This window comes from Dermochelys coriacea, chromosome 2, assembly GCF_009764565.3.
Source record: "Dermochelys coriacea isolate rDerCor1 chromosome 2, rDerCor1.pri.v4, whole genome shotgun sequence".
Taxonomy (NCBI): Eukaryota; Metazoa; Chordata; order Testudines; family Dermochelyidae; genus Dermochelys; species Dermochelys coriacea.
This window is the reverse complement of record NC_050069.1, coordinates 205,204,036-205,231,759: the sequence shown is the minus strand read 5'-3', so window position 1 is coordinate 205,231,759 and position 27,724 is coordinate 205,204,036. Positions and strand designations below refer to the sequence as shown.

Sequence of the window (27,724 nt, the reverse complement as noted above, 5' to 3'; positions counted from 1 at the left end):
AGCCCCCAGTCCTCCAGGCCCAGCCCCACCCTCACCCTAATTTCCTCTCTGCCTCCAAACCAGCTCCAACCCCAGCCTCAGCTCCTCATGGCCCCCAGCCTGGTTCTGCCCTCATTCTCTCTCCACCTGCAGACCAGCTCTGACTCTAGTCCCAGCTCCTCCCCCATCCCCAGCTCTGCCTTCAGCCAAGCTCAGCTGCTGAGGAAGCCTTGGCTGTGCAGTAAAGGGGGAAAGGCACAGACAGATTCCGTTACTGGTAAGGGGGGAGCGCAACTGAAAAAATTAGAACACATCTCGCTTAAAATAATTTTATGCAAGGACAACTCTGGGAAATAATGAGCCTCTTTATCTACAGTATTATCCCAGTAGTAAACTCAAATAATTCCGAACAATTGGCACCAAAGTGGAAATAGATATTATTTTAGCTGAGACTGTGCACAACAGTCAATTACAGTGCAGGGATATATTGTACAGTAGTAAAACAAGTTAATTAACATCTACTTAAGATCACTCACCCTGTGGTACACAAGTCATTTTCTCATAACAGAATGGTCAATGACTTGTTTCACCGGTCACTATAACTGCTCGAGAAGATGATGTCCAGATATTGGAATCATAAAAGAGTAGCAAACTCTACTGAAGCCTTGTTAATCTTTGAAATATACAGAATGTGGGGGGGGAGGAGGAGGAGGAAAGATGAACTTGCAGTGACTATTTCCCCTGACGGACACAACTAACAGCAGTCATTAGGCATGTTGTGTCCTTTTCAAGTTGTTTTCCTTATACTTACTTTCTCAATAAAATCTGGTATCTTTTTTTTGTCTGAGAGTTGGTCCAAGGAGGAGCATAGTTCTATCTCCAGTGTGTGTCCTTCACCGTGAACATCACTTTTCACAGATCTGAAGAGACAGAAAAACACAAGTAGAGCTTTTAAAATTAGATCCCCAAAAATCCTTAGCTACTTGCTCTTAATAAAGTTTGGTTCCATGCAGAACTATTATGCAGTCCCAGCACAGGTTACACAGAACCCAACACAGCTTCATAGCTCAGGCGAACCCGAGCTTCAGAGAGCTATGTATTACCTAAGGAGGGAAGCTATCCCCAAATGATAGCTAGGTTATGCCTAAGTGGCTGCCTAATCCCTTCATCTGCCCAAGGTATCATGCCCCAGCTAGGGTCTTCAGAATGAAATTAGGGAAGAAGAAGTATGCATATGTCTCTTGGACTGTGAACGGTACAGGTTCCACCCCGATGGATTGACAGTGGATCTGACCCCACACAGACAAGCATAATAGGCCTGCTTTACCAGTATGACAGATGGGCTCCCCCTTCTCTACAGATATAAAAGTGAGAGAGCCAGGCATCACAGAGATCTAATAGAGGGACAGAGCTAAAAGGAGAGAGTGTTTTGTGGGCAGTGATTTCTTTGTAAATTAAAGTAGGGAAATCCCTTCCATCATCGCCTATCTGGCTCCAAGAACCAGATTTTGCCTCCTTTTAGGAAGAGTCAAGAGTTTATTAATGTGTCACAAACAAAAAATCAAATAACCCAGGGCTTTCCACATTTTAAAAAACAAGAACCGTGGTTGACTTTACAGAATAAGGAAATAAATATAAAATGTGTCATTTTCTGAGCAAATCATGGAGTCAATCTGGATAGGTAAGAAATATTTTCCAGCCCGACAACATAATAAATAAATAATACATAAAACTTTTCATCCATGAATCTTAAAGCATTTTACAAACATCAAATAAATCTCATAATAGCATTCTGAAGTAGTTACTAATATCTCAGTTTTACAGATGGTTAAACACAGACACAGAGACCCCAGTTTTGCAACTCTTACTCCCACTGTGTTATTTAGATCAGTAAGAACATAAGAACGGCCATAGTGGGTCAGACCAAAGGTCCAGCTAGCCCAGTATCCTGTCTTCCGACAGTGGCCAATGCCAGATGCCAGAGGAAATGAACAGAAGAGGTAATCGTCAAGTGATCCATCCCCTATCGCCCATTCCCAGTTTCTGGCAAACAGAGGCTAGGGACACCATCCCTGCCCATCCTGGCTGATAGCCATTGATGGTCCTATCCTCCATGAACTTATCTAGTTCTTTTTTTTAATCCCGTTATAGTCTTGGCCTTCACATTCTCTGGCAAGGAGTTCCACAGGTTGACTGTGCGTCATGTGAAAAAATACTTCCTTTTGTTTACTTTAAACCTGCTGCCTATTAATTTCATTTGGTGACCCAGTAATTCTCCTGTTATGAGAAGGAGTAAACAACACTTCCTTATTTACTTTTTCCACACTAATCATGATTTTATAGACCTCTATCATATCCCCTCTTAGTCATCTCTTTTCCAAGCTGAAGAGTCACAGTCTTATTAATCTCTCCTCATATGGAAGCCATTCCATAACCCTAATCATTTTCGTTGCCATTTTTTGAACCTTTTCCAAGTCCATTATATCTTTTTTGAAATGGGGCAACCACATCCTCATGCAGTATTCAAGATGTGGGGGTATCATGGATTTATATAGAGGCCATATGATATTTTCTGTCTTATTATCTATCCCCTTCTTAATGATTCCCAACGTTCCGTTAGCTCTTTTGACTGCCACTGCACATTGAGTGGATATGACGCCAAGATCTCTTTCTTGAGTGGTAACAGCTAATTTAGATCCCATCATTTTAGATGAATACTTGGGATTATGTTTTCCAATGTGCATTACTTTTCATTTATCAACATTGAATTTCATCTGCCATTTTGTCACCCAGTTTTGTGAGATCCTTTGGTAGCTCTTCACAGTCTGTTTGGGACTTAGCTATCTTGAGAATTTTTGTATCATCTGCAAATTTTGCCACCTCACTGTTTACCCCTTTTTCCAGATCACTTATGAATATGTTGAATAGGACTGATCCCAGTACAGACCCCTGGGGGACTCCACTATTTACCTCTCTCCATTCTGAACTCTGACCATTTATTCCTACCCTTAGTTTCCTATCTTTTAACCAGTTACCAATCCATGAGAGGATATTCCCTCTTATCCCATGACAGTTTACTTTGCTTAAGAGCCTTTGGTGAGCCACCGTGACAAAGACTTTCTGAAAATCTAAGTACACCATATCCACTGGATCCCTCTTGTCCACATGCTTCCTGACCCCCTCAAAGAATTCTAGTAGATAGGTGAGACATGATTTCCCTTTACAAAAACCGTGTTGACCCTTCCCCAACAAATTATGTTCATCTACATGTCTGACAATTTTGTTCTTTACTATAGTTTCAACCAGTTTGCCCGGTACTGAAGTCAGGCTTACCAGCCTGTAATTGTCGAGATCATCTCTGGAGCCCTTTTTAAAAATTGGCGTCACATTAGCTATCTTCCAGTAATTTGGTACAGAACCTGATTTAAATGATAGGGTACAGACGACAGTTAGCAGTTCTGCAATTTCAAATTTGAGTTCCTTCCGAACTCTTGAGTGAACACCATCTGGTCCTGATGACTTATTACTGTTTAGTAGGGCTGTCAAGTGATTAAAAAAAATTAATTGCGATTAATCACACTGTTAATATAGAATACCATTTATTTAAATATTTTTGCATGTTTTCTACATTTTCAAATATATTGATTTCAATTACAATACAGAATACAGAATGCAGAGTGCTCACTTTATATTTATTTTTTATTACTAGTATTTGCACGGTAAAAAAAACAAAAGTAGCATTTTTCAATTCACCTGCAAGTACAAGTATTGTAGTGCAATCGCTTTATCATGAAAGTTGAACTTACAAATGTAGAATTATGTACAAAAAACTGCATTAAAAATAAAACAATGTAAACTTTTATAGCCTGTAAGTCCACTCAGTCATACTTCTTGTTCAGCCAATCACTCAAAAAAAATGTTTGTTTACATTTGCAGGCGATAATGTTGCCCACTTCTTATTTACAATGTCACCTGAAAGTGAGAACAGGCATTCTCATGGCACTATTGTAGCTGGCAATGCAAGATATTTATGTGCCAGATGCACTAAAGATTCATATGCCCCTTCATGCTTCAACCACCATTCCAGGGGACATACATCCATACTGATGATGAGTTCTACTTGATAACAAGCCAAAGTATTGCGGACTGATGCATGTTCATTTTCATTATCTGAATCAGATACCACCAGCAGAAGGTTGATTTTCTTTTTGGTAGTTCGAGTTCTGCACTTTTTGCATCAGAGTGTTGCTCTTTTAAGACTTCTGAAAGCATGATCCGCACCTCATCCCTCTCAGATTTTGGATGACACTTCAGATTCTTAAACATTGGGTCAAGTGCTATAGCTATCCTTAGAAATCTCACATTGGTACCTTCTTTGCATTTTGTCAAATCTGCAGTGAAAGTGTTATTAAAATTAACATGTGCTGGGACATCATCTGAGACTGCTAGAACATGAAATATATGGCAGGATGCAGGTAAAATAGTGCCAGGTACATACAATTCTCCACCAAGGAGTTAAGTCACAAATTTAATTAACACGTTATTTTAATGAGCATCATCTGCATGGAAGCATGTCCTCTGGAATGGTGGCCAAAGCATGAAGGGGCATACAAATGTTTAGCATATCTGGCACGTAAATACCTTGCAATGCTGTCTACAAAATAGACATGCAAATACCTGTTCACTTTCTGGGGACATTGTAAATAAGAGGAGAGCAGCATTATCTCCTGTAAATGTAAACAAACTTGTTAATAACTGACTTTTTTTCCTAGTTAATAAGTCTTTAGTTAGTTTATTACAGGATTGGCTATAAATGTTGTCTTTGGTTTGAGATCTGAGGTACAATTGGCCTGGAGTAAGTAACTGGTCTTTTTGGACTTAGAATAACCTCAATATTATTGTGATTTTTGTTGTAAAGGACCATCTATCATAAAGGCAGGCTTGCCTGGGTAGCAAGGTAGACTGGAGTGCCCAAGGGGACTGTCTGTGACTCCAAGTTAAAGCTGTTATAGTGCTTAAGGAGTTCACTTGAGGCTTGGTTGAGGAAATCTAATTATAGACAATATAACCAATTTGGGGTTTGTGCCCTGATTTGTGGCAGTCTGCCCTGAGTTTGGTACCCATGTTCGAGAGTCACTCCAGACAAGCTGACACCCAAAATTCAAGAAGGATGTTGATAAATTGAATAGGGTTCAGAGAAGAGCCACAAGAATGATTAATGGATTAGAAAACATGCCTGATAGTGATACAGTCAAGGAGCTCAATCCATGTATCTTAACAAAGAGAAGGTTGAGAGGTGACTTGATCAGTCTATAAGTACCTACCTGGGGAACAAATATTTGACAATGGACTTTTAAGTCTAAAAGATAAAGGCTGGAAGTTGAAGCTAGACAAATTCAGACAGGAAATTAGGATACATTTTTGACTGTGAGGGTAATGAACCACTGGAACAATTTACCAAGGGTCAAGGTGGATTCTCTTATCACTGGCAATTTTTAAAGTAAGATTGGATGTTTTCTAAAAGATATGCTCTAGGAATTATTTTGGTGAAGTTTTATGGCCTGTGTTATGCAAGAGATCAGACTAGATAACCACAATGATCCCTTCTGGCTTGGAATCTATGAATCTCTCTGCCCTCAACTTACCCATCTGTAAAATGGGGACTCGTAATGAGGTGACTCAGGTATCTGATTACTCCTTGCCCAAATAAGGTGTCCTTTTGGGAGAGAAGAGCAGGAAGTTTACACCTGCAAAAGCTGTCTAAAGAGTTCACGCAGGATCAACTGCTAGTATAACTAATAAGAATTGGTCCTCCAGCAGCTAGAAGAGACACAGAAGACTGAAGCCAATTGGGGCCCATCAGGAAAGCTAAAAACAGCTGGTTGCTTCTTCCCAAGGGCAGTTCTGGGTGATGATTGGACAGGGGAGGAAGAATTTCCCCTATTTTAATTAAAAAAAATCAGGTCTGGCCAGGTTCCACACTGTAGAATTTAAAGCCCAGATGGCCACCTTCCGTTCCATATCCATTGAGTTCTGCAAAATTAAAAGGAGCTTGCATTGTGAGATGCTCCACTGGTTCAGGTGAACCTGTGACAGGATTATACATACTTAACTCACAGGACTGGTTTAGGGGTTAGTTAGGTAACTGAAATGAATTGAAGATTTTAAGCAGCCAATAATCTGAAGGATTTACCCAAGGTTCCACATATACCATAATTCCATGACTGCGGAATTCACCAGGTTTTCTATTCTTGCAGCAGAATCGCATTCTAGAATCCAAATTCTCATTAAATTTTTTGTTTCTAGCTTTCATAGTTTATGAAAATAACCTTAAAAATGTAAACTGAGTGTAAATCTTCTTCAGTATATAGACAGCCTGAAACAAGAGGTGTGAACTACTCCGTTCTCATCAAATATGAAACCAAGGCGTCAGCGTTATTAAATATTTCACTGCTAGTCATATAGGAGAACATCTAACTAATGTGTTTTTCCCACAACCTCATATTGCCTTCCATACCTCTCCAAATGTGAAAAGCTTCAAATCTCCCGTACCTAGCTGTCTAAATTTTGTTTCCCCATCCCCAACCATGTATGCAATATATTCCTATTATGAACACAAATATCTAGTGTATATTGAAAACTGAAAGTGTATGGACACCATCAAATAAACAACAGAGGGACTACTGTACTGATTGCATTATTCATGTGCACATGTGAATCATGAAATCCTCCATTTTAAAATGAAGATAGAGCAAAATTTCAAGTCTGCTACAGATTCCATAGACCTTGTCACCGACTTTAGGTCTAGCTTGCCATTGGGCATCCAGGACCTTGATTATACCAAGCAAAGTACTGTTAGCTGGATCAGTCTGGTGCTATTTTGTCGTCGTTTTTTAATAAATCACAAGTCATACAATAGGTACAACTCTTTTTTATTTAAAGCTATGCTATTTTGATGAGTCACCTTGACCTCTCTGTCAGATTCCTTGGCAGGTAAGTAAAATTTGTAGTGTCCAAATTGTGAATATTTGTGTTTTGTTCTTCTTATTTCCCCTCATTCCAAAGCAGCATGATCTCATCAAGTGTGTCACTGTACAGCAGATTTCATTATTTTAAAAGAAAAGGAGAATGTGTATAAAGTTTCTGAGATAAACCCAGTGCTCAGCTTTGAAAATTTACCCCCAAATAATAAAACCACTGATTCTAAACCTGCACTGAAATTCTTTCCTTAATTATTATTTTAATGAGTAGAGCTGAAACCTGCATAAGGATAAATCTTTATCAGCAATATGGCAAAAAAGACCTTGCCAGGATCCAATTTATTTCTAGCTACCTCACTCTAATACTGTAAAGAGAGTACGCATAAACACATGAGCACTATTCTAAGCAAATTATCCATGAGCCTGGGATATAGATCTCTCTTAACAGATGAGAATGTGGCTTTCTTTTTGGCACATACTACTCAGGGTGGGAAATGAAAACATCTTAATTGACATTGAAGTTTGAAACTACAGCACACAAGACAGGAGTGTCATATCAAAGGCAGCTGGGAGAGCAAAAAAGGGAGGAAAAACTAAAGCAACCCAGCACTATGGAGCTCATTCAAAGGCCAGTGTTGGGATTGCTATGTTAGGGGTAGGTTTGCCACAACTGCAGTAGAGTCTCAGATCTAATAATGTGCTGAACACCTAAACAAAAGATCTGAGATGAAATATTAAAGAAAGAGGCAGAAAATAACATACCAATGAGGAATAGTTGGTTCCCACAAATGGACCACTAATAATCTCCATTTAAGCTTTTGTTCCCTCTGTGCCATTCACAGATCTAACTGATTATTCTTATTCTGGTTAGCCAGAGCCTTCTATTTATTGGAAATGAACTGATTCTCTACTTTCCATTTGCCAGAGAAACATACTGTGATAAGCTTTCACCGTCTAGTACACTACTGTCACATGCCCATCACAGAGTACTTTCTTCAAGTGTAAATCAGTGTGAATTAACTTTTCTCAAGTGTGAATCAGCAGACTCTAAGCTAAACCTTATATTTGCCTCCCCGCCCCCTATATAAAAGAAATCCCCTCTTGCAGAGCCTGGATTCACACATTGCCCCTTGCACATCTTGTTTAACTGAGAAATCTCTCTTCTGAAGATCCAAATTCTCAGAATTCGTCTCTGTCAAAGTCATTATTAAAACAAGATATGAAAAAAAATCACTACTTAGATCACTGTCAACTACTTTTAATTAGAGAGGTTTAAAAAAAACCTACAGTTTTTTGCAATACCTTTTGAGAAGCTTAAAATATAGTTTGTTACCCTACTAAATTTGTCCTTTTCCATTTGAATCCCAATCCAACTCCCACCAGTTCATTAATGTGTGTGAACACTCAGGGTACTACATTAACAAGGATATAGAAGTAGTTAGATAAAAATTAAAGTCAAAACAGTTTTTCCACTAACTTTAATGAGAGCTCCATCGAGTCCTTCATCAATGTGATATCCTGCCATCTCCCCCATTGCTTCTAAAGAACTAACATGCTTATATTTGTTTATGCATCATCATCATTAATAATGTCCATAATGCAACGCAAATTTTGATGTTGTCTTTCTAGTATTCTTTATAACAAAGTTAACATTTTAAGGGCAAAAACCTTCCATTAGATGCATGTGGCTCCCACTATCTGCTATGAATGCTTCTGTCTCGTATACATCCAGAAGGAGAATTTAGCCCTATTTCATTATTCATTTGAAATGGGTATTGTGGCAGAGGAACCATTCGCTCCTGCCTCTGCTCAAGTCCACAAACCGCTCAGAGACCTTTATGCTGGTAATACCCACCACCCTTGTACACCGTACAGCCTTACTCCTTCAGTCTTAGGGAGCCTTCAGCTCCTGAGACAAGCCGGGAAGAGTAATCTCTCCCTCTCTCTGTCTGCTTCCCCCTGTCCCAACTTCCTTCCTGCCAGTGTTTAATTGGACCTGCAGTGACCAGAGTATTGGCTCAAGCTGCTGTTGCCCAGAGCTTTCTCACACACCTCACTCCCTTACATGACAGTAAGTGTTCTTTTCATGTTCTCCCACCCTTATTGGAGGTGTCATCCTGTGAGAGTCTCTCTCTGTCCTTGGGGTGATCATCTGGGTTGCCTTGTGGGGTCTGCACATTCTCCACCCATATAAATCACACTTTGTCAGTGGAGCAATCCCCCATAGCTCCATCTCTGCCCACAAGTCTTCACACCAGGGCACCATGGGGAATTACTCCCCCTATTCTCCCCCTTTGTATCTGGCAGAAGATCAAGGTTACTCCCTTTATCTCCTGATCCCTCTGAGTCTCAGATTCTCCCAAACCTCCAACAGTGCCTGGGTTTCTTCTCCTTGGGACTGTGTTGCAGGGGGCACCATATGTCCCTCAACCTCTCCTAAGGAGTTTGGGCTGTCTGTTTCCCCCATACCTCCTTCCTAAATTCCTATCCCCCCCCACCTTCAATTTCCTGGGGAGGTCTCCTTTCCTCCTGACTTGGGCTTTGGTGTTTAAGGGTTTCTATTGTTTCTCCCATGGGCTTATTCTTTTCTCTCCCTTCTGGTTTCCTTTTCCCCAACCTGGGATTCTTTACGCTACCTTGTTTCCATATTGGGAAGGGACTCCAGCCCCTCCACTGCTGCAACCTGTTTCCAACTAAACCTCCCCTGACCTTCCAGGGGCACTTGGGCCATAGGGCAGTGTCTCTTATCCCCATGGACAAATTCTATTTCATAGTTGCTCATGGAACCATCCAGTGAGACTTCACCAGCTCCCTCCAGACAAGAGAGTAACCTGAGGCCATATCCACAAGGCCCCTCTGGAATGTCCTCCCCACCATTACCGAATTGGTGGACAGTTTCTGTCCTTGTTTCTTCCCTCCAGTTATGGCCCAGCCACAAAACTTGGCAAAACCACAGTCCCTGTATAAGGGCAGTCCCTTTTTATGTGCCCCTGACACCTGCACTGATAGCATGTAATGGGTCGAGCCCCAGCCAGAGCTCCTTGGGGTTCTTCCTTCATCCTCTCTATGCCCCTTCTTGTTGTGGGTTCTCTGGTCTTCCTCCCACACTCTAGATCCTCTTTTCTGGGTTGTCCCTCTTTCTTGGGAAAGTCTGTCTCTGTATTCCTCCGTCAATTTCACAGCCACATCCACCATACCTGGTCGAGGCCAACTGACCCACACTCATATGTTCTTAGGGAGGCCCTGAAGGAACTGTTCTAATACCAGAACATTCATTATTTCCCCTCTGGTTTCAACCAGCAGGTGGCCCAGTCCATCAACCTTTGGGGAACTGCCGGGGCCATAAACCCCCAGTCCACCTTGTGGATTTGAACTTTTGGCAGTACTTCTCAATCTACAGATCCACTCAGTCCAGAATGGCTGCCCTCGCCACCTCAGAATTCCTGGCCTGCTCCTCACTCAGAGCCATATATCACAGAATCATAGACCTTAAGGTCAGAAGGGACCATTATGATCATCTAGTCTGATCTCCTGCACAACACAGGCCACAGAATCTCACCCACCCACTCCTGTAACAAACCCCTAACCTATGTCTGAGCTATTGAAGTCCTCAAATTATGGTTTAAAGACTTCAAGGTGCAGAGGATCCTCCAGCAAGTGACCCAGGCCCCTCACTGCAGAGGAAGGCAAAAAGACCCCAGGGCCTCTGCCAATCTGCCCTGGAGGAAAATTCTTTCCCAACCCCAAATACAGCAATCAGCTAAACCCTGAGCATGTGGGCAAGACTCACCAGCCAGATACCAAGATACCCTCTGTAGTAACTCAGAGCCCTCCCCATCTAACATTCCATCACAGGCCATTGGGCATATCTACCGCTAATAGTTTTTTCCACCAAATGCATCCGATGAAGTGAGCTGTAGCTCACGAAAGCTTATGCTCTAATAAATTTGTTAGTCTCTAAGGTGCCACAAGTACTCCTTTTCTTTTCGCTAATAGTTGAAGATCAGTTAATTGCCAAAATTAGGCTATCCCATCATAGCATCCCTTCCATAAACTTATCAAGCTTAGTCTTGAAGCCAGACATGTCGTTTGCCCCCACTGCTTCCCATGGAAGGCTGTTCCAGAACTTCACTCTTCTGATGGTTAGAAACCTTTGTCTAATTTCAAGTCTAAACTTCCTGATGGCCAGTTTATATCCATTTGTTCTTGTGTCCACGTTGGTACTGAGCTTAAATAATTCTTCTCCCTCCGTGGTATTTATCCCTCTGATATATTTATAGATAGCAATCATATCTCCTCTCAGCCTTCTTTTGGTTAGGCTAAACAAGCCAAGCTCTTTGAGTCTCCTTTCATAAGAAAGGTTTTCCATTCCTCGGATCATCTTAGTAGTCCTTCTCTGTACCTGCTCCAGTTTGAATTAATCTTTCTTAAACATAGGAGACCGGAACTGCACACAATATTCTAGATGAGTTCTCACCAGTGCCTTGTATAACGATACTAACACCTCCTTATCTCTACTGGAAATACCTCGCCTGGTGCATCCCAAGACCACATTAGCTTTTTTCACAGCCATATCACATTGGCGGTTCATAGTCCTCCTGTGATCAACCAACACTCTGAGGTCCTTCTCCTCCTCTGTTACTTCCAAGTGACACGTCCCCACTTTATAACAAAAAAATCTTGTTATTAATCCCTAAATGCATGACCTTGCAGTTTTCACTATTAAATTTCATCCTATTACTATTACTCCAGTTTACAAGGTCATCCAGATCTTCCTGTATGATATCCCGGTCCTTCTCTGTATTGGCAATACCTCCCACCTTTTGTCATTCGCAAACTTTATTAGCGCATTCCCGCTTTTTATGCCAAGGTCAGTAATAAAAATATTAAATAAGATTGGTCCCAAAACTGATCCCTGAGAAACTCCACTAGTAACCTCCTTCCAGCCTGATAGTTCACCTTTCATTGTGACCAGTTGTAGTCTCCCCTTTAACCAGTTCATTATTCACCTTTCAATTTGCATATTGATCTCCATCTTTTCCAATTTAACGAACAATTCCCCATGTGGGACCGTATCAAATGTCTTATTGAAATTGAGATAAATTAGATCCACTGCATTTCCTTTGTCTAAAAAATCTGTTACCTTCTCCAAGAAGGAGATCAGGTTGGATTGACACGATCTATCTTTTGTAAAACCATATGCTGCTTGGGCTTCCCCTGACAGATAGGGAGTCAGAATCGGGGCCCAGGTTGCCTTATACCAACCTGCACCCATAGCTACCCACTCAATAATGCACAGGAATGCATCAGGATCATCTCTCGGGGCCCATTTTACATAATCCTAGGCCCTGTGTCCAGGCACTATCCCCCACCATGGGACTCAGCACACTCTGTAGTAGGTGTTGCTGCATGTTGGCTTGCTCCCTTATGAAATCTTTCAGGCTTTTCTGCCTGCCAAGCAAACAAATCCTGCCTCTCCCTGTGGTGGGATTGTTCAAAACTTTGCAGGGTGTTCTGCATTTATTCTTGCTGTTTTACCAGCCATTGCAGGATCTCCTCCATCATGCAGGCTGCCAAACCCTTGCACTGGCTAAGATTCCAGACAAGCCTCCATGTGTGGCAGGGCCCACTCGCTCCTGCTTCTGCTCAAGTCTACAAACCATTCAGAGACCTTCATGGTGGTAAAACACCCAGTGTAGTTTATTTACCATGTTGATTCCCAACACCCTCGTACACCATACAGCCGTACTCCTTCAGTTTTAGGGAGCCCTCAGATCCTGAGGCAAGCATGGAAGATGTATATATATATCCCTCTCTCCCCATCCCTTTCCTTCCTGTGCCTTTTTGTATCCTCTGCCTAATGGCTTAATTAGCCTTCCAGGTCTCCTCCACCCACCAATTCGGTACAGCTCTTCTTAACAGAGTTTATTCTGCAGTGTTTAATTGGAGCTGCAGTGACCAGAGTGCTGGCTCAGCTGCTGTTGCCCAGTGCTCTGTCACAGGTACTGTATAAGTCAGCAGAACGGGGTCAATAAAAATACCTAGGTAAGTTAATGGAAATGTGCTGGTAATGTTAAAAAAAAAAGCCATACAATGACACTGCAAACCCACATTGAGCATGTTAAAATGCAAAGACAATGCCAAAACAACAGCAGCAGCAATAATACACTGCACTAATATTGCACTTTTATCTCACAGTACTTTACAGGACGGGATAAGTATTATTATCCCCATTTTATAGCTGGGAAAACTAAAGCACAGGAAGACTACAGTGAGTTGCTGGAAGCATCAGAAAGATGCCTTGACATCCATCTCCTGCTCTGGCCCCTAGGCATACCATCTGCTAGCATATGTCTAGGAGGGGTGATCCCATGAAAACGAAATTCTAGAAATGCATGTCAATAGCAACCATGTTAAAATATCAGTCTGAAATAAAATGGAGTAATGCTGATGGAAGTATATAGACTAATTCAAAGGTACAATTAGATGTCTAGGTACACACAAATACCTGATTGATAGTTTCTTTTTTGTACAGTACTAACAAAACTCTTTGATTTCTGCTATCTCAGAAAGCAAGGAAGGATGTGGGAGAAAAATAGGACAGATAATGATCACTGTAAGAGAACTGAAAGTTTAAACAATAGCATCAAAACAATCAGTGTTAATAAGAAGCATTAGAAAAATAAATAAGCTCTATAGTTTTTCAGATGCACCATACAGAATGGCAGTGAATAGGGAGATTGAGTGCTCATGAAAGCTAAAAGATTTTTTTTTTAAACATAGCACAGCTCGTGGCATTCTTGGTGATATTACAAAAAAACAGAGAAGAGGCCATTTCTGGGTTCAAAGGGTAGGTGACTTTGCTAATGAGTTTATGCTTGGAGCTGGACTGCCTACAATCTTCAAACACTAAATGTAAGCTCTCATTAGGTATAGTGTGTTCAGCAAATACAGTAATCATCTTCTTCCACCCAATTATTTAATTTAACAAAGGTGACTGTCATAAATATAAAGGGAAGGGTAACCACCTTTCTGTATACAGTGCTATAAAATCCCTCCTGGCCAGAAGCAACATGTTACCTATAAAGGGTTAAGAAGCTCAGCTAACCTGGCTGACACCTGACCCAAAGGATCAATAAGGGGACAAGATACTTTCAAATATTGGGGGTGGGGAATGGTTTTGTTTGTGCTCTCTCTTTACATGGTTGTTCTCTCTTGGGACTGAGAGAGGCCAGACAGAAATCCATCTTCTCCAACCCATCCTAATCCAAGTCAATATTGAAACCCGTATAGGTAAACCAGGCAAGGCGGATTAGTTTATCTTTTGTTTTATGTGAATTTTCCCTGTGTTAAGAGGGAGGTTTATTCCTGTTTTCTGTAACTTTAAGGTTTTGCCCAGAGGGGGATCCTCTGTGTTTTGAATCTGAATACCCTGTAAAGTATTTTCCATCCTGATTTTACAGAGATGATTTTTACCTTTCTTTTTTTAAAATAAAATCCTTCTTTTAAGAACCTGACTGATTTTTCCATTGTTCCAAGATCCAGGGATTTGGGTCTTTAATGATTTTGTAACAAATTGGTTAGGATATTATTCTCAAGCTTCCCCAGGAAAGGGGGTGTGTTGGGCTTGGGGGGATATTTTGGGGGAAGAAGTCTCCAAGTGGTCTCTTTCCCTGTTCTTTGTTTAAAACGCTTGGTGGTGGCAGCATACTGTTCAAGGACAAGGCAAAGTTTGTACCTTGGGGGAGTTTTTAACCTAAGCTGGTAAGAATAAGCTTAGGGGGTCTTTCATGCGGGTCCCCACATCTGTATCCTTGAGTTCAGAGTGGGGAAGGAACCCTGACAGTGATAGATGTCAGACCTTTGCCAAACTTAAAGATACTTAACTGATCTTTTTACTTGATCACAGATTAATCACCTGTCCTTTATTTTATTTTATAAAATGTCTTCTGATAAGGATGATTTTTCTGAAGCAGCCTTGAAATCCTTTTTTCTGCGATGTAAAATCAGGGTTATTTCATTTAGACTGCAGAATAGACTGTGCAAAAAAGCCTTCTGCCCAGCCCCTTGCCACAGCTATCTGAGGTCAGTCAGCTGCCCATATCTCTTCTTTCTGCTTGAGATCTTCAAAATTTGCATTTCCCCCTTGTTCTGTGGCAATAGCCACCATCACACATTTGGCCAAAATCAGAGGCCACCTAAATGATTCTAAGGGAGTCTAAACTGGTGTAATTCACCCTTCTGTTGTTTTTTCCTGCTACACCTCCTTTTCATCGCCCAAACACATAAATTTACACCATCTTAGACCCATTCAGACTCAGTGAACCAAACTGAGAGATGGGAGTTAAGGGAATGCAAACAAATAGAGTGTGAATATAACGGGACTCTGACTGACTCAGACTCTCCACTGCCTTATATCTTGTATACTCATTCATAGATGTGCAAAGTGGGTATAAAACACTGTCCCCAGTACAAGTGAGCAAAGAATTCAGATTTGGTTTAGTTTCACATAGGTGTAAATTACTATACAAGGTGTAAGGCACTGACAAATCAAGCTCACTGAGTGTAAGATAATGTCATGTATATGCACACTAGCCCACTTTTACAGTCAATCCTGAAAGGTGCTGAGCTCTCTAGCCCAACAAAACACTTAACCATGTGTTTAATTTAAGCAAGTAGTCTGAGTAACTTCAAGGGAGCTACTCACATGGAAACTACTACCCATTTTGCAACTGGAGAAACTAAGGCACAGCTCTGGTAAGTGACTTGCCCAATATTATACAGGACATCTGTGGAGAGAGGACAGGAACAGACCCCACATCTCTTTATTCCCAGTCCCATGTCTCAGTCACAAAACTGTGACCCCCTTTGTCAAGAATATTGGTAGGTTGCAAAACAGCATGAAGTTCCTTATTTATAAAAAGAAGGGCTGGTCTACACTATGCGGTTGGGGGGTAGAAAATCAATCTAAGTTACACAACTTCAGCTATGTGAATAATGTAGCTGAAGTCGACATACTTGGATCTACTTACTGCAGTGATTTCACGGTGGTGTTCCATCGATTCCCCTTACTTTTCTCGTTGAGGTGGAGTACCAGACGCTAGAGCAACCGGTGGTCAATTTATCATGTCTATATTAGACATGATAAATGACCCCCGCTGGATTGATCGCTGCCCGTTGATCCGGCCGATAGTGTAGACAAGCCCCAAAGCAGGTCAGTATAGAATGACAATTCTTTTAAAGTGTCAGTCTACCTGGGATACTTAATGCCTGCCTATACGTAATTTGTAATGAAACATGGAGCCTTTCTCCCTTAGGCCACTGGCTCAAATTTGGCCCTATCTGCAGTTGGTAGGAATGTCAAGTCACTACTATCTGATGATCATTTGGTAGGCTATATGAAGTGAGACAGTGGTCTGACTCCAATTTCTATTGAACAAGTATCCAAACCACAATTAGCCTCCTTGTCTGAAAGCTCAGCAGAAAAAAATAAGGACAAGAATAGGCAATGGAGAATGAAATACCCTCTAATTCCTGGAAATTATTCCAAGATAGTATGGCTTCTTCTTCTTATGGCTGATGTAGATGTAGAACAACTACTATAATTTCACATGTAGATGGTTAAGTCAGATAATTGAATCAGGAGTAGAGGATTGTAATGCTGTGATGCCGCCTTCGTATTTGTGAAGCAGGCATTATGTTGTTATATGTTCCACAGTCTGTTCGGGGTGCCCACGTCACACATTGGAGGGTTTTTAATTTTCCATTTGTGCATCAAGTGTCCACATCTGCCATGGTTTATGCGGATTCTGTTTGGTGCTGTCCATAAGCTTCACAGAAGATCAAAGCTAGGGATCTTCTGCATCAGGTCTTTCACAAGGTGTTTGTGACTTCTTGTGAACTCCATTCAGCTTTCCAAGCTCCATCAGGGCTGAAGTCACATTGTTAGAAGTTAAGCACATAGGTCCAAAAGGGCTTGCATGACTTCAAGCGGTGGTGAGGGACATCGTTGAGGTCCTAGTGGATGGGGAGACATTAATTTATCTTGATTCGCTGGACTTCCCAGAGGGTTCTGGCATTGCGGTGAATATATGGGAAAGCGATGTGCAACAGCATGGGCAGCCAGGGTGTTGGGTCAACTTGAGGGTTGCAGTGATACATCACATTGCCATGTTTCATCGGACATCAACAAGTCGAGTATGGCTATTTCAGTCCATACCAGTGCACAGTACTCAGCTCGGGAATACACAAGGGCCATCACTGATGTCCATAGCATTAATGCTCCTCAGCTTGTGCTTGCCAGTTTCTGGACCGGGTTGACCCTTGTCTTCATCTCAGGGACTACCTTCTTCAGCTGGTCATGGAAGGTTAGTGTGCGGTCCAGCTTCACTCCAATATGAGTTGGAGAGAGGTCATGTTGCACAGTGTTGCCGCAGAAGGTCACTTTCAGGGTGCGCTTAGCATCCCTATTATCAAGATGGAATGCAGTGACTGCCGTTTTGCGAGGGTTTGGCCTGAGCCTCCATTTTCAGAGATTATCCTCCATGGTGTTTAGGTCCCCGTTCAAGGTCGACTTGATGTTATTGAAGGTGGTTGCTTGCGTCGCCAGAGCAAAGTCATCCACATATACAAATTTGCACGACTACATTGGTGGCATGTCGCTTGTGTAGGCATTGAAGAGCGTTGGCGTGAGTACTGAGCCTTATGGCAATCCATTGTTGAGGAACCAGGGCGAGCTGACTTTGTCGTCCAATGGACACGTATCTGCCTATTCCTCAGCATCGTCCACAACAGACTTAGCGTTTTGAGGCAGGGGATAATCCTTGCAAGCTTCAGCATCAGGCCTTTAATCTAGACCGTATCGTAGCAGTGCTGAGAAGCATTTGTGATATGGGAAGACTGCACTTCTTGTTTGACTTGTCCTGCAAATAGTGGAATGTGGTCCCCATGGCTATCAATCCAGCATGAAACGGATTCACTTTGAAGTCTTTAAATAAAAAATGTGAGGACTTCAGTAACTCAGCCAGAGGTTATGGGCCTACTACAGCAGTAGGTCAGTGAGGTTCAGTGGCCTGCAGTATGCAGGAGGGCAGACTAGATGATCATGATGATCCCTTCTGGCCTTAAAGTATTTTTAAAAACTCTTTACTAAAAATTTTAATTCTATTATGAATGTTTATTCTCAATTTCTCCCTCTCTTTTTGGAATGATTAAGCAGAAAAATCTATTGATTTTTATTAAATCAGGAGATTAAAATATAGAAGGAATTGAGTTCCCTTTTATTTATTTGTCCCTAGCCACTGAATGTATTACACGAAAATACTCAGTGCAATTTTAAACACAGAATAAAGCAAACAGACTCATTATCTGTTGGTTTAAAATGAGTTGTACTGGGTTGGAAAATTAAAAGTATTTTTATAGTTTTGGGGGTAAAGTTTGTAGATAGGTACAAACATGCATGTTACTTTACAATTTTCAGATTAATTGTGTTATCCACTGGCTGTATGCCTCTTCAAAGTAAATATTTTTCTAGCTGCATTTAATCCAAAAATTATTAGAGTAAAGGACACAAAATGGACTGTCTTAGCAAATTATTAGGCACAGGGATTGTTTGCTTTTTCATGACAACACATTCCAAAATATAAAGCAGATTTCAATTTGTTATTTTCTGTCTTAGCTGACAAAATGCAGATGGATTATAAACAAGAAGAACATGTTAAGTCTATTCAAGCCTACAAATAAATATCCAAGCCTTGCACAGCAAACATTAGCAATGACATTGCTATAATTTCCTGATCTAGGTCAAAACTCAGCAGGAAATCTCATTGTCTATTTTTATCCCAGCTCGCTGGAAGTGCTTTACCTTTCTGTCTTCTTGATCAGCACAGCCCTAAAGATTTGTTCCTGGGGAGTCCTCTCTGTTTCATCAGTTGGCTGCACAAAAGGGTGGACAGCAGCCAAGATGAAACCCTGCTGATACAGTTCTTGCAGTTGAGATGGAAGATCACGCCAGGAAGAGAGCCTGATTGCAGAGGATCTTGGTAGCTCAGCTAGAAACAAAAACAAAACATAAATTGATCAATAATCCTAAAGTAAACTATCTTTTGTTGTATTCCAACCTCTTTGGACGTAAGCATGCTCCACACTGATGTGCACCATTCCATCTGATTTACCTGTAGCTAACTGAGGTTTACTTGATTCCAGAATTCTTAACAGATTGTTTTGCAAAAGGTTTAATTATTGCATAAATGACTTTTTCAATTAGATGTAAAGGGTCAGACTCGCAATAAAATACAAAGTTTGTTGGATTTTTCGTGGATAGCATGGGGAGGGAAGACTTAGTAAGCATGCAGCAGCAGGCACCATTCCAAGTTTCAGGAGACATCATTCTATCCCACTATAATGATCAGCACCAATGGTCAAAATGTAACACAAGAACAAGAATGGGATAATCTTCCCACCCACACTCTACCTACTGCAGATTATTATCCCTTTCTCTGAAGCACCTGATGCTGGCTACTACAAACAGGATCCTGTACCAGATGGACCTTGGGTCTGATCCAGTCTGACAGATCCTATCCTATCCCAGTAGCCCTGCATACTTGAGACGAGACACTGTAAATCATTTACAATAACCTTCCTGCACCTGCCTCAGCCACTCTCCATACTTTTTCCAAGTATTATCTGCAAACACATCTTTCCTCCCTGGCTTTGCTGCTTAATTCCTCTCTCCCTTGGCTATCATTTATTTTTTAACTAACTACAACCCAAGCGCCTAGTTTTGTGATGTGAGGTGCCAAGTGCCCTCAATGCCCACTGAAATCAATGGGAGTTGAGAGCACTCAGCCGTTTGCAGGAAGTGCTCTGCTCCCCACAGGACTGGACCTTTGCTGTAAGTTTGTTACACTGGAATAGAGTTTGTTGAAAGATGCTAGTTATGCAAAATAAAGGTTTATTGTATTTCATTTCCCATCAGATTGTGTGGGCATCCTTTATGAATAATGAAAGAAGTTATCAAAAACTAAAATATTCAAAACCAATAATAGTGAAGAATAATTTAAATAATAATAGGATAGCTATGCCACGTACACTTTTTCTTAACACATAAGAACTTGTTCCAGACAAGGATAATGAAGCTTTTGATTGAAGGCTATATGACACAGTTTTTTAATTGTGTAAATAAAGAGAGAAACTTAAGAAATGTGTATGGTGACAGGTACTTCAGCTCTCTAAGATCTATAACAGCACACAAATCACTTGGGATTCATAAAAAGAGCTATCCAATAAATAATGTATAATAAATATAAATAATGAAACACGCTGTTAATTATATTGGTCCTGTTAGGGAGTAAAGTGGAGGGAAAAGCCCAAGTGTCCAAACGCTACTTATGTGTTGCTCAAAATGCCTACCTCCTCTGGAGGGCTCTCCCTTCCACTTCTTCTAATGACTATTCACTGTGAGCCCCAGAGTATACGAGAAGTAATGATATTAATAAAAAGAAAATGTAGGCTGAAATAGCTTTCTAACAGTGAGATCTATCAAGAATGTGGAATAGTTTCTCAAAGGGAACGGTGGGAGCCCTATTGTGTGAGAAATTTAGAACTGACCTCAACAAACCCCTGGAGCATATGTAGTAGAGAACAATGCCACACTAGCCAGTGGACAGTAAAGAGCTAGGTTATCTAGTCTACCCTATGTTTTGAGATATAAAAACTAATCACCAGAACATTTCTGCTAAAATGTTGACAGTTAATGTTGACATTGATTTATCCTCGGTGTGCTTCAGAGTTAACACCCTACATCAAAGAATAGGGGTGATTTCACTTCTCAGAGCTATTGTTTAAGGAACAATGAGAGCTGCAGGGGCCATGCCTGCAGGCAGAGGCAGCGCACAGAGCTGCCTGGTCATGCCTTCACCTAGGAGCTGAGCAAGGGGGACGTCACTGCTTCCGGGGAGAGCCCCAGGTAAGCGCTGCTGAGAGTCTGCCTCACCCCGTCCTGTGCCCCAACCCCTGTCCCCTCCCACACCCAACTAGCTGAGGTAGTTATTCAAAAAAAAAAAGGCCAGTAAAATTTACAGATGCAGTACAAACCCAATGGGAGCGTAACAGGGAGGCAGATTCTAGGATCCTGAATGAAGATGCATGACTCTTCTGTTGAGTCATCTTGATGTCAGAGGTGCTTGAACTATACATAGAGATGCAGAGGTATTTCTGTTGAGTCACTCTGAGGTTAGACTAGATCCATTTTAGAAGTATAAGAGGGGGTTGAAGGTAAAGAGAACTAGGGGCAGATACTATGAGGTCCGACAGGGGAAACCTTAGGAAAGCTTATGGTTTTGTGGTGATTTAAGGTCATAAGAAAGACAAACCGCAGCAAGGGACAGATCTGGTTTACATTCATTATGTATATGTGCTGTTCAGAAGAGGTTGGCATGTGCATATTGGGATTTGTGCAGGTGTATGTAAGAACAGAATTTAACCCTGTGAATATCTTATTACGTATTTGTATTATAATAGATCTTAGAGGCCCCAGCTGATATTGAAACCCTACCATGTAAGGAGCTGTACAGATGCCTAGTCCATGCCCTGAAGAGTTTATGCTCTAAAGAGACTAGACAAATAAAGAGTAGGTGGTAAAACAAAGCCACAGAATGGTTTAGCGATTTATCTAAGGGCAGTGACAAACCAGGGCTAGCACCTGGATCTCCTGACTCCTAGCCTAATGCCAGGTTTCAGAGTAGCAGCCGTGTTAGTCTGTATTTGCAAAAAGAAAAGGAGGACTTGTGGCACCTTAGAGACTAACAAATTTATTTGAGCATAAGCTTTCGTGAGCTACAGCTCACTTCATCGGATGCATTACAGCCTAATGCCTGTTCCACTAGCCCACACTTCCTCCAAAGCTGTAATATGTGTTAAAAGGTAATGTTTAAAACATCTCAATTAAGATATAAAAATATCTGGCCCAAGAACTGCCCCAGCAGAGGCCAGTATGACTGGTGCAGGGGCTGCCTGAGCTGCCTCTGAGCCAGGTACACTGGCCGCTGCAAAAGTCACGGAGGTTATGGAAAGTCGCGGAATCCGTGACAAACTCGCAGCCTTACTCATGCTTACCTTGGGCATGAACACTGAATGTGTCTTTACCTATGTCTGGATTATTTTGCATAAACCCTAAAAGAAAGATTTGGGGATATAAAAGAAGGTCAGCACCAATGTTCCCTCTAATTTTTGACAGGCCGTGTGCGCAAAATATTTCTTCTGTGCAAACTGTTGTGCTTCTGTGCAAATTTTTGTGCACGCAGTGTTTTGCCGTGTGCATGGGGTTTAGGATTTGTGTGCGCGCACACACGTGCACAGCTTAGAGGGAACAGCAGTCAGCACATTAGTATGAGACAGTTGCCTAATTACTTCCTCCCAAATGCCGAATACAATGGGTAAATGTCAAAGCAAACATATTTATGCCCCAAGACAAGCATTTTAAAAATCCTTAGTATTATTTCCATCTATCTTAACACTCTCATAGAGTCTCATTCAACCCCCAATTAAAGTCAATGGAAAAAGTCCTATTGAGTTCAATAACAGATAGCATATTAAAGTATGATTTATCCACATTTTAAAGATGGGAAAACTGAAGCTGTGAAGTAAAATGTCTTACCCAAGGTCACAAAGCAGGTCAGTGGCAGAGCAAACCTTTCCACAATTCCAGTATTTTCAATAATTACACATGGCAAACCTGTGTATTCTGCCAAAGGTCCAGTAAATTCTGAACAGGTTTTTCTGTGGTATCAATCTTGGTTTTAAAGTGACTGTAGCTCTACTAACATTTTTGCAGATTCTGCTCCACATTTCCATGTTTATTGTTACACTTCACATCCTTACCTCAGTGATTGCTCTGTTTATTCAGTCTAGGTTTAGACGAGAATGTGAGAAGCTTGTAAATGACAGATGCTGTATTTTTCAATTTAGCTAAAGTTGAAAGTAGAAACAGAAGTGTGGGTGTGTTTGGAACGGATTCCCGGGCAAATTAGGTTGCTGCTTGGCTGATAATTGAAGCTGCAACTATTTCCAGTAATACTCATTACCAAAAGATTAAACAGTATCTTACAGATCCTAGAGAAGGAAAAGAATATTCTCCCATGAAACAACTGACATCCATAAGGGCCATGAGTTTCCTGGAGTCTACAACTCCAGGGTTAGCCCATAAATTCTATATTGCTAATAGAAGAGATCTTAGATTGTTTCCCTCCTGCAGAGAAACACAGGGAGGCAGAGCCGACACAGAATTCTAGAGGGTGAACTGTAAAAAATTTGAAGGGGATTGTTCCCTCAGGTGCTTGGGCCTATCTGAGGGGCAGTGCAAGGTGGAGGTGTAATTTCCCAACCTCACAGATCCTGAGGTCCAAAGGGAAGCAAAGACTGAGAATCACAGAGGAAGAGGCAGCTACAGCAAGGGGACTCCTTGGAGTTGTTCTGTTGGCCTCATCATTTCCTGACAGCACAGCTCTTTCTGGAACAAGGCTACCATTTGGTGAACCCTTTCTGGCTGCAAACTAGCAGCTGAGCAAGAGAATCCACAGAATTCAACACTGCTTCCAACAGCATTAACTTCCTCTTGGAATTTGAAATAGAACTCAGAAAGGCTAGCAAGGAATGGCGCCACAGAGAGCGACTAGTACCTAGGTCCATCACCTTCTTTCCCAAAACCCTGTAAAGCCTAGTCCCTGCAGAGAGGCTTCTAACAAGTTCTTATGATGGGCAGATGATGCCATAAAACTGCAACTCCCCTAGTGTCCCACAGGACAAAGTCCACTGGATCTCTGTCTCCTCTGCTTGTTGCACCAGAGGGGATAATTTGGACTTCTTTCCTTCTGTCAACCTTATCCAAAGTGACCCTCTCAGAAGCCATGGAGAGATATGGAGAGTATTTACTTTGGTAGCACTGTCCTCCTGTTTGCGTAGAAAGTGGCATTGGTGATGTCCAAAGCTCCCAATGTTCACCCACTTAGGGCTATCCCGGGTCTTGTCCCTGAATCACAAGGTGATCTGTTCCAAAAGACAATGGGCTAAATCCACATAAAGGACTTAGGCTTTCCCAAGGGCAGGGGTTCTCAAACTTCATTGCACCATGACCCCCTTCTGACAACAAAAATTACTACATGACCCCAGGAGGGGGGACCAAAGCCCGAGCCTGCCCGAGTCCCACCACCTCGGGTAGGCAGGGGGAGGAACCCGAGCCCCACCACCTTGGGCGGGAGGGGGGCAAATCAAAGCCCCATGGCTTCAGCCCAAGGCAGGGGGCCTGTAACCTGACCCCGATCCCCAGGACTGAAGCCCTTGGGCTTCAGCCCCCGGCGGTGGGATTCAGGGTTCTGCTTCAGCCCCTGGCCCCAGGTAGTCTAAGCTAGCCCTGATGACACCATTAAAAAGGGGTCCAACCCACTTTGGGGTCCCAACCAACAATTTGAGAACCGCTGGCCTAGGGAACTTTAATGGTGGAAACTGAGGCACTAAGGGACTCTAGACATAAACAGAATTAGGCAGCAGATGAGTGAGGTTTTGATGAACTCTGGTGCCTAAATGTTGGATTTAGGAGCTTAATGTGACAATTAGAACAAGTCTTTTTGTGGTTCGGGGCCAATGTTTATAAATACCGTTGTTCCCTTAAGGACTCCATAACCCCTGGAATTAAGCCAAAACACCCATAGCAATTGTGCTAGGGTCTATCCTGAGATAAGCAGATGCATCCTTCATCAGATATTAAGAGAGAAGAATATTACAAATGCAGTGGGCTGTTCCACCTGTATCAAACAATTAGCCTTGGATAACTCTGGAAAGCTGCAGTCTACACCTTTCACAAATAAGAACTATAAGGAAATTACGTGAAATAATATATCAGTTGTCCTCACCCATGATTAAGAGGACAATCATATAAATATATTAAACTTTTCATATTATGCAAATATCTTAACAAAATAGAAAGTTTTTCCTAATGTCCAACCTAAGCCATCCTTGCTGCAATTTAAGCTTCTTGTCCTATCATCAGAGATTACGGAGAAGAATTTTTCTCCCTCCTCCTTGTTACAACTTTTTATGTATTTGAAAACTGTTATCATGTCCCCTCTCAGTCTTCTCTTTTCCAGACCAGACAAACCCAATTTTTTCAGTCTTCCCTCATAGGTCATGTTTTCTAGACCTTTAATCATTTTTGTTGCTTTCTCTGGACTTCCTCCAATTTGTCCGTATCTTTCCTGAAATGTGGCACCCAGAACTGAACACAATACTTCAGTTGAGACCTAATCAGCATGGAGTAGAGAGGAAGAATTACTTCTCGTGTCTTGCTTACAACACTCCTGCTAGTACATCCCAGAACAATGTTTGCTTTTTTGGCACCAGTGTTACACTGTTGACTCATATTTAGCTTGTGATCTGCTATGACCCCCAGATCCCCTCCTACAGTACTCCTTATTAGGCAGCCATTTCCCATTTTGTATGTGTGCAACTGATTGTTCCTTCCTAATGCAGTACTTTGCATTTGTCCTTATTGAATTTCATCCTATTTACTTCAGACCATTTCTCTAGTTTGTCCAGTTCATTTTGAATTTTAATCCTCTCCTCCCAAGCACTTGCCTCCCCTCCCAGCTTGGTATTATCTGCAAATGTTATAAGTGTGCTTGCTATGCCATTATTAAGGATGCAATTCTGTCACAGAGGCCATGGATTCCATGACTTTCTGGGACCTCTAAGACTTCTTCTGGGGGAGGGCTAGAGAAGCTGTTAGTACTGGGGCTGCTGGAGCAGCGGCCACCAAAACAGCTGGCTAGCGGTCAGCCCCTGGTCTGTTGTTGCAGCGGCCGGCAGACAGCCTTGGGGCCACCAGAGCAGCAGCCAGCCCCGGAGCAGTGGCCCCTGGAACATCTGGCTAGCAGTCACACCCAAGGCCACTGGAACAGCAGCCAGTGGCCAGCCCCAGGGATCATGGAGCAGTGGCCCCCAGAAACCTGACCAGAGGTCAGCCCCAGGGCTGCCGAACTGCTGACTGACAGCCTGCCACCAGAGCAGCAGTCCCTGGCCCACTGGAGCAGCAGCCGGGGCTGGGTGAGCCCCTGACGCAGGAGCAGGGGCAGGGCTGGAGCAGCTGCAAGCCCCAGCAGAGCTCTGTTTGACCTCCCCTCAGGGTACTTGTAGAAAAAGTCAGGGACAGGTGGCGGGCTTCTGTAAATTTTTATTGCCCGCCATCTGTCCCTGACTTTTACTAAAAATACCAATAACAGAATCTTAACCTTAGCCATTATCTAAATCATTGATGAAAATATTGAACAGAAATGGACACTTGCTACGCCCTTCCAGTAAACCACTGATAACTACTCTCTGGGAATGATTTTCCAACCAATTCTGCACCAACCTTATAGTAGCTCCATCTGGTTGTATTTCCCTTGTTTGTTTATGAGGTTATGTGAGACAGTATCAAAAGCATTACTAAAGTGAAGATATACTTATAGTAGCTTAGGTGTTTCCCTTGTTTGTTATGAGGTTATGTGAGACAGTATCAAAAGCATTACTAAAGTGAAGATATACCACATCTACCACTTGTCCCTTATACACGAGGCTTGTTAGAAATAGTAGAAGCTATTGAGTTGGTTTGACTTAATATGTCTTTCCTCTGAATTTTAACCTTACCCATTGACAAGGAGTAATGTCCCTCTCCATACCTTATGTTTCTAACACAGCTAAAGTAAACATTACTTTTTGTTTCTTTCTACTTGTGCAATGACATAATCAAGGAATCAACATAGCCCGGGAAGAGCATTTGTTAGTTATCTGCCAAAGTTGTATTTATTAACCTCTCTGCACTAGAGGAGTGTTTTTAAAAATATTTGAAGATAGTTAGAAAACTAGAGGAAATCCCTCAACCAGATTATAACATTTTTAAGACAAGTGAAATTTAGAGCCTCAACTTCTGAGCATTGCCACTTAAAAAATTAAAAAAAGGAGAATGGGCATAGTGCTTCACTATAAAGCTTTAACAACCTATGTTATGGGATTTTTCTTTTAAAAAAATCTATTTATTTATTATATTTTACTTAATGTGACTTTAGAGCATTAACTTTTAATTTACTTCTTAGATTAAGCTTTTTAGCCGTTGGCCAAAGTCACCCACAGCTGCTAGAGGCTAATTTACCCCATGAGGACAGTGACACTGCTGATAAAATTGTTGCATAAAATCAATGTGGTTTTTTTTGGACCCATTTTAACTCACTTGTGTCCCCTTGTTCAGAAGTTTTCATGCCTGCAGTAATCCTCCTCATCATAAGGCAATTATTATGAAATCCCAAAGATCTAGATGGCTGCACAGTTTGCAGTGTGATGTAATTAAAATGGTCTATTTAGAATTTTTTATAACAAAAGGCAAAAAATACATATTTAAAAAGAAATATGTATATGCAGAATATACATATATCGTCTCTGTTATGTGGTACAAAGGCAAGCAGTCTGTAGTAGCACATGGCTAAAACATGGTGCACACTTGGTGCATAAGATGAAAACAGGTAAAAGCAATGCTCCACTAGTATAGCAGTAAAGCTGCAGTGCGCCAGGCCACGTTAGTGGACATCCTGCAGGGTTTTACAATGGAGCAAGCAGACCCCTGCATCTAGAAGAAGCTGATTGCAGGCTTGGCATCTAGGTCAGCATCAGCTTGCTCTGTTGCATCCTGCGAAGCTCACTTGCGGGGTCACAACTACAAATCTGCTGGGAGGAAGCTAATG

General features: G+C 41.8%; 1 protein-coding gene across 1 annotated transcript in view; it reads right to left on the bottom strand.

Moving 5' to 3' along the window:
• RFTN1 (raftlin, lipid raft linker 1) overlaps positions 1–27,265 on the bottom strand; it is an 89,006-nt gene extending 61,741 nt beyond the window's left edge. The window contains exons 1-4 of the mRNA XM_043507128.1: positions 27,217–27,265; positions 22,074–22,130; positions 18,823–19,009; positions 791–899 (exon numbers count right to left, since the gene is read on the bottom strand). Of these exons, the coding sequence (XP_043363063.1) occupies positions 791–899; positions 18,823–19,009; positions 22,074–22,130; positions 27,217–27,265 (402 nt within the window). The remainder of the gene's footprint in view (positions 1–790; positions 900–18,822; positions 19,010–22,073; positions 22,131–27,216) is intronic.
• Between the last annotated feature and the right edge of the window lie 459 nt (positions 27,266–27,724).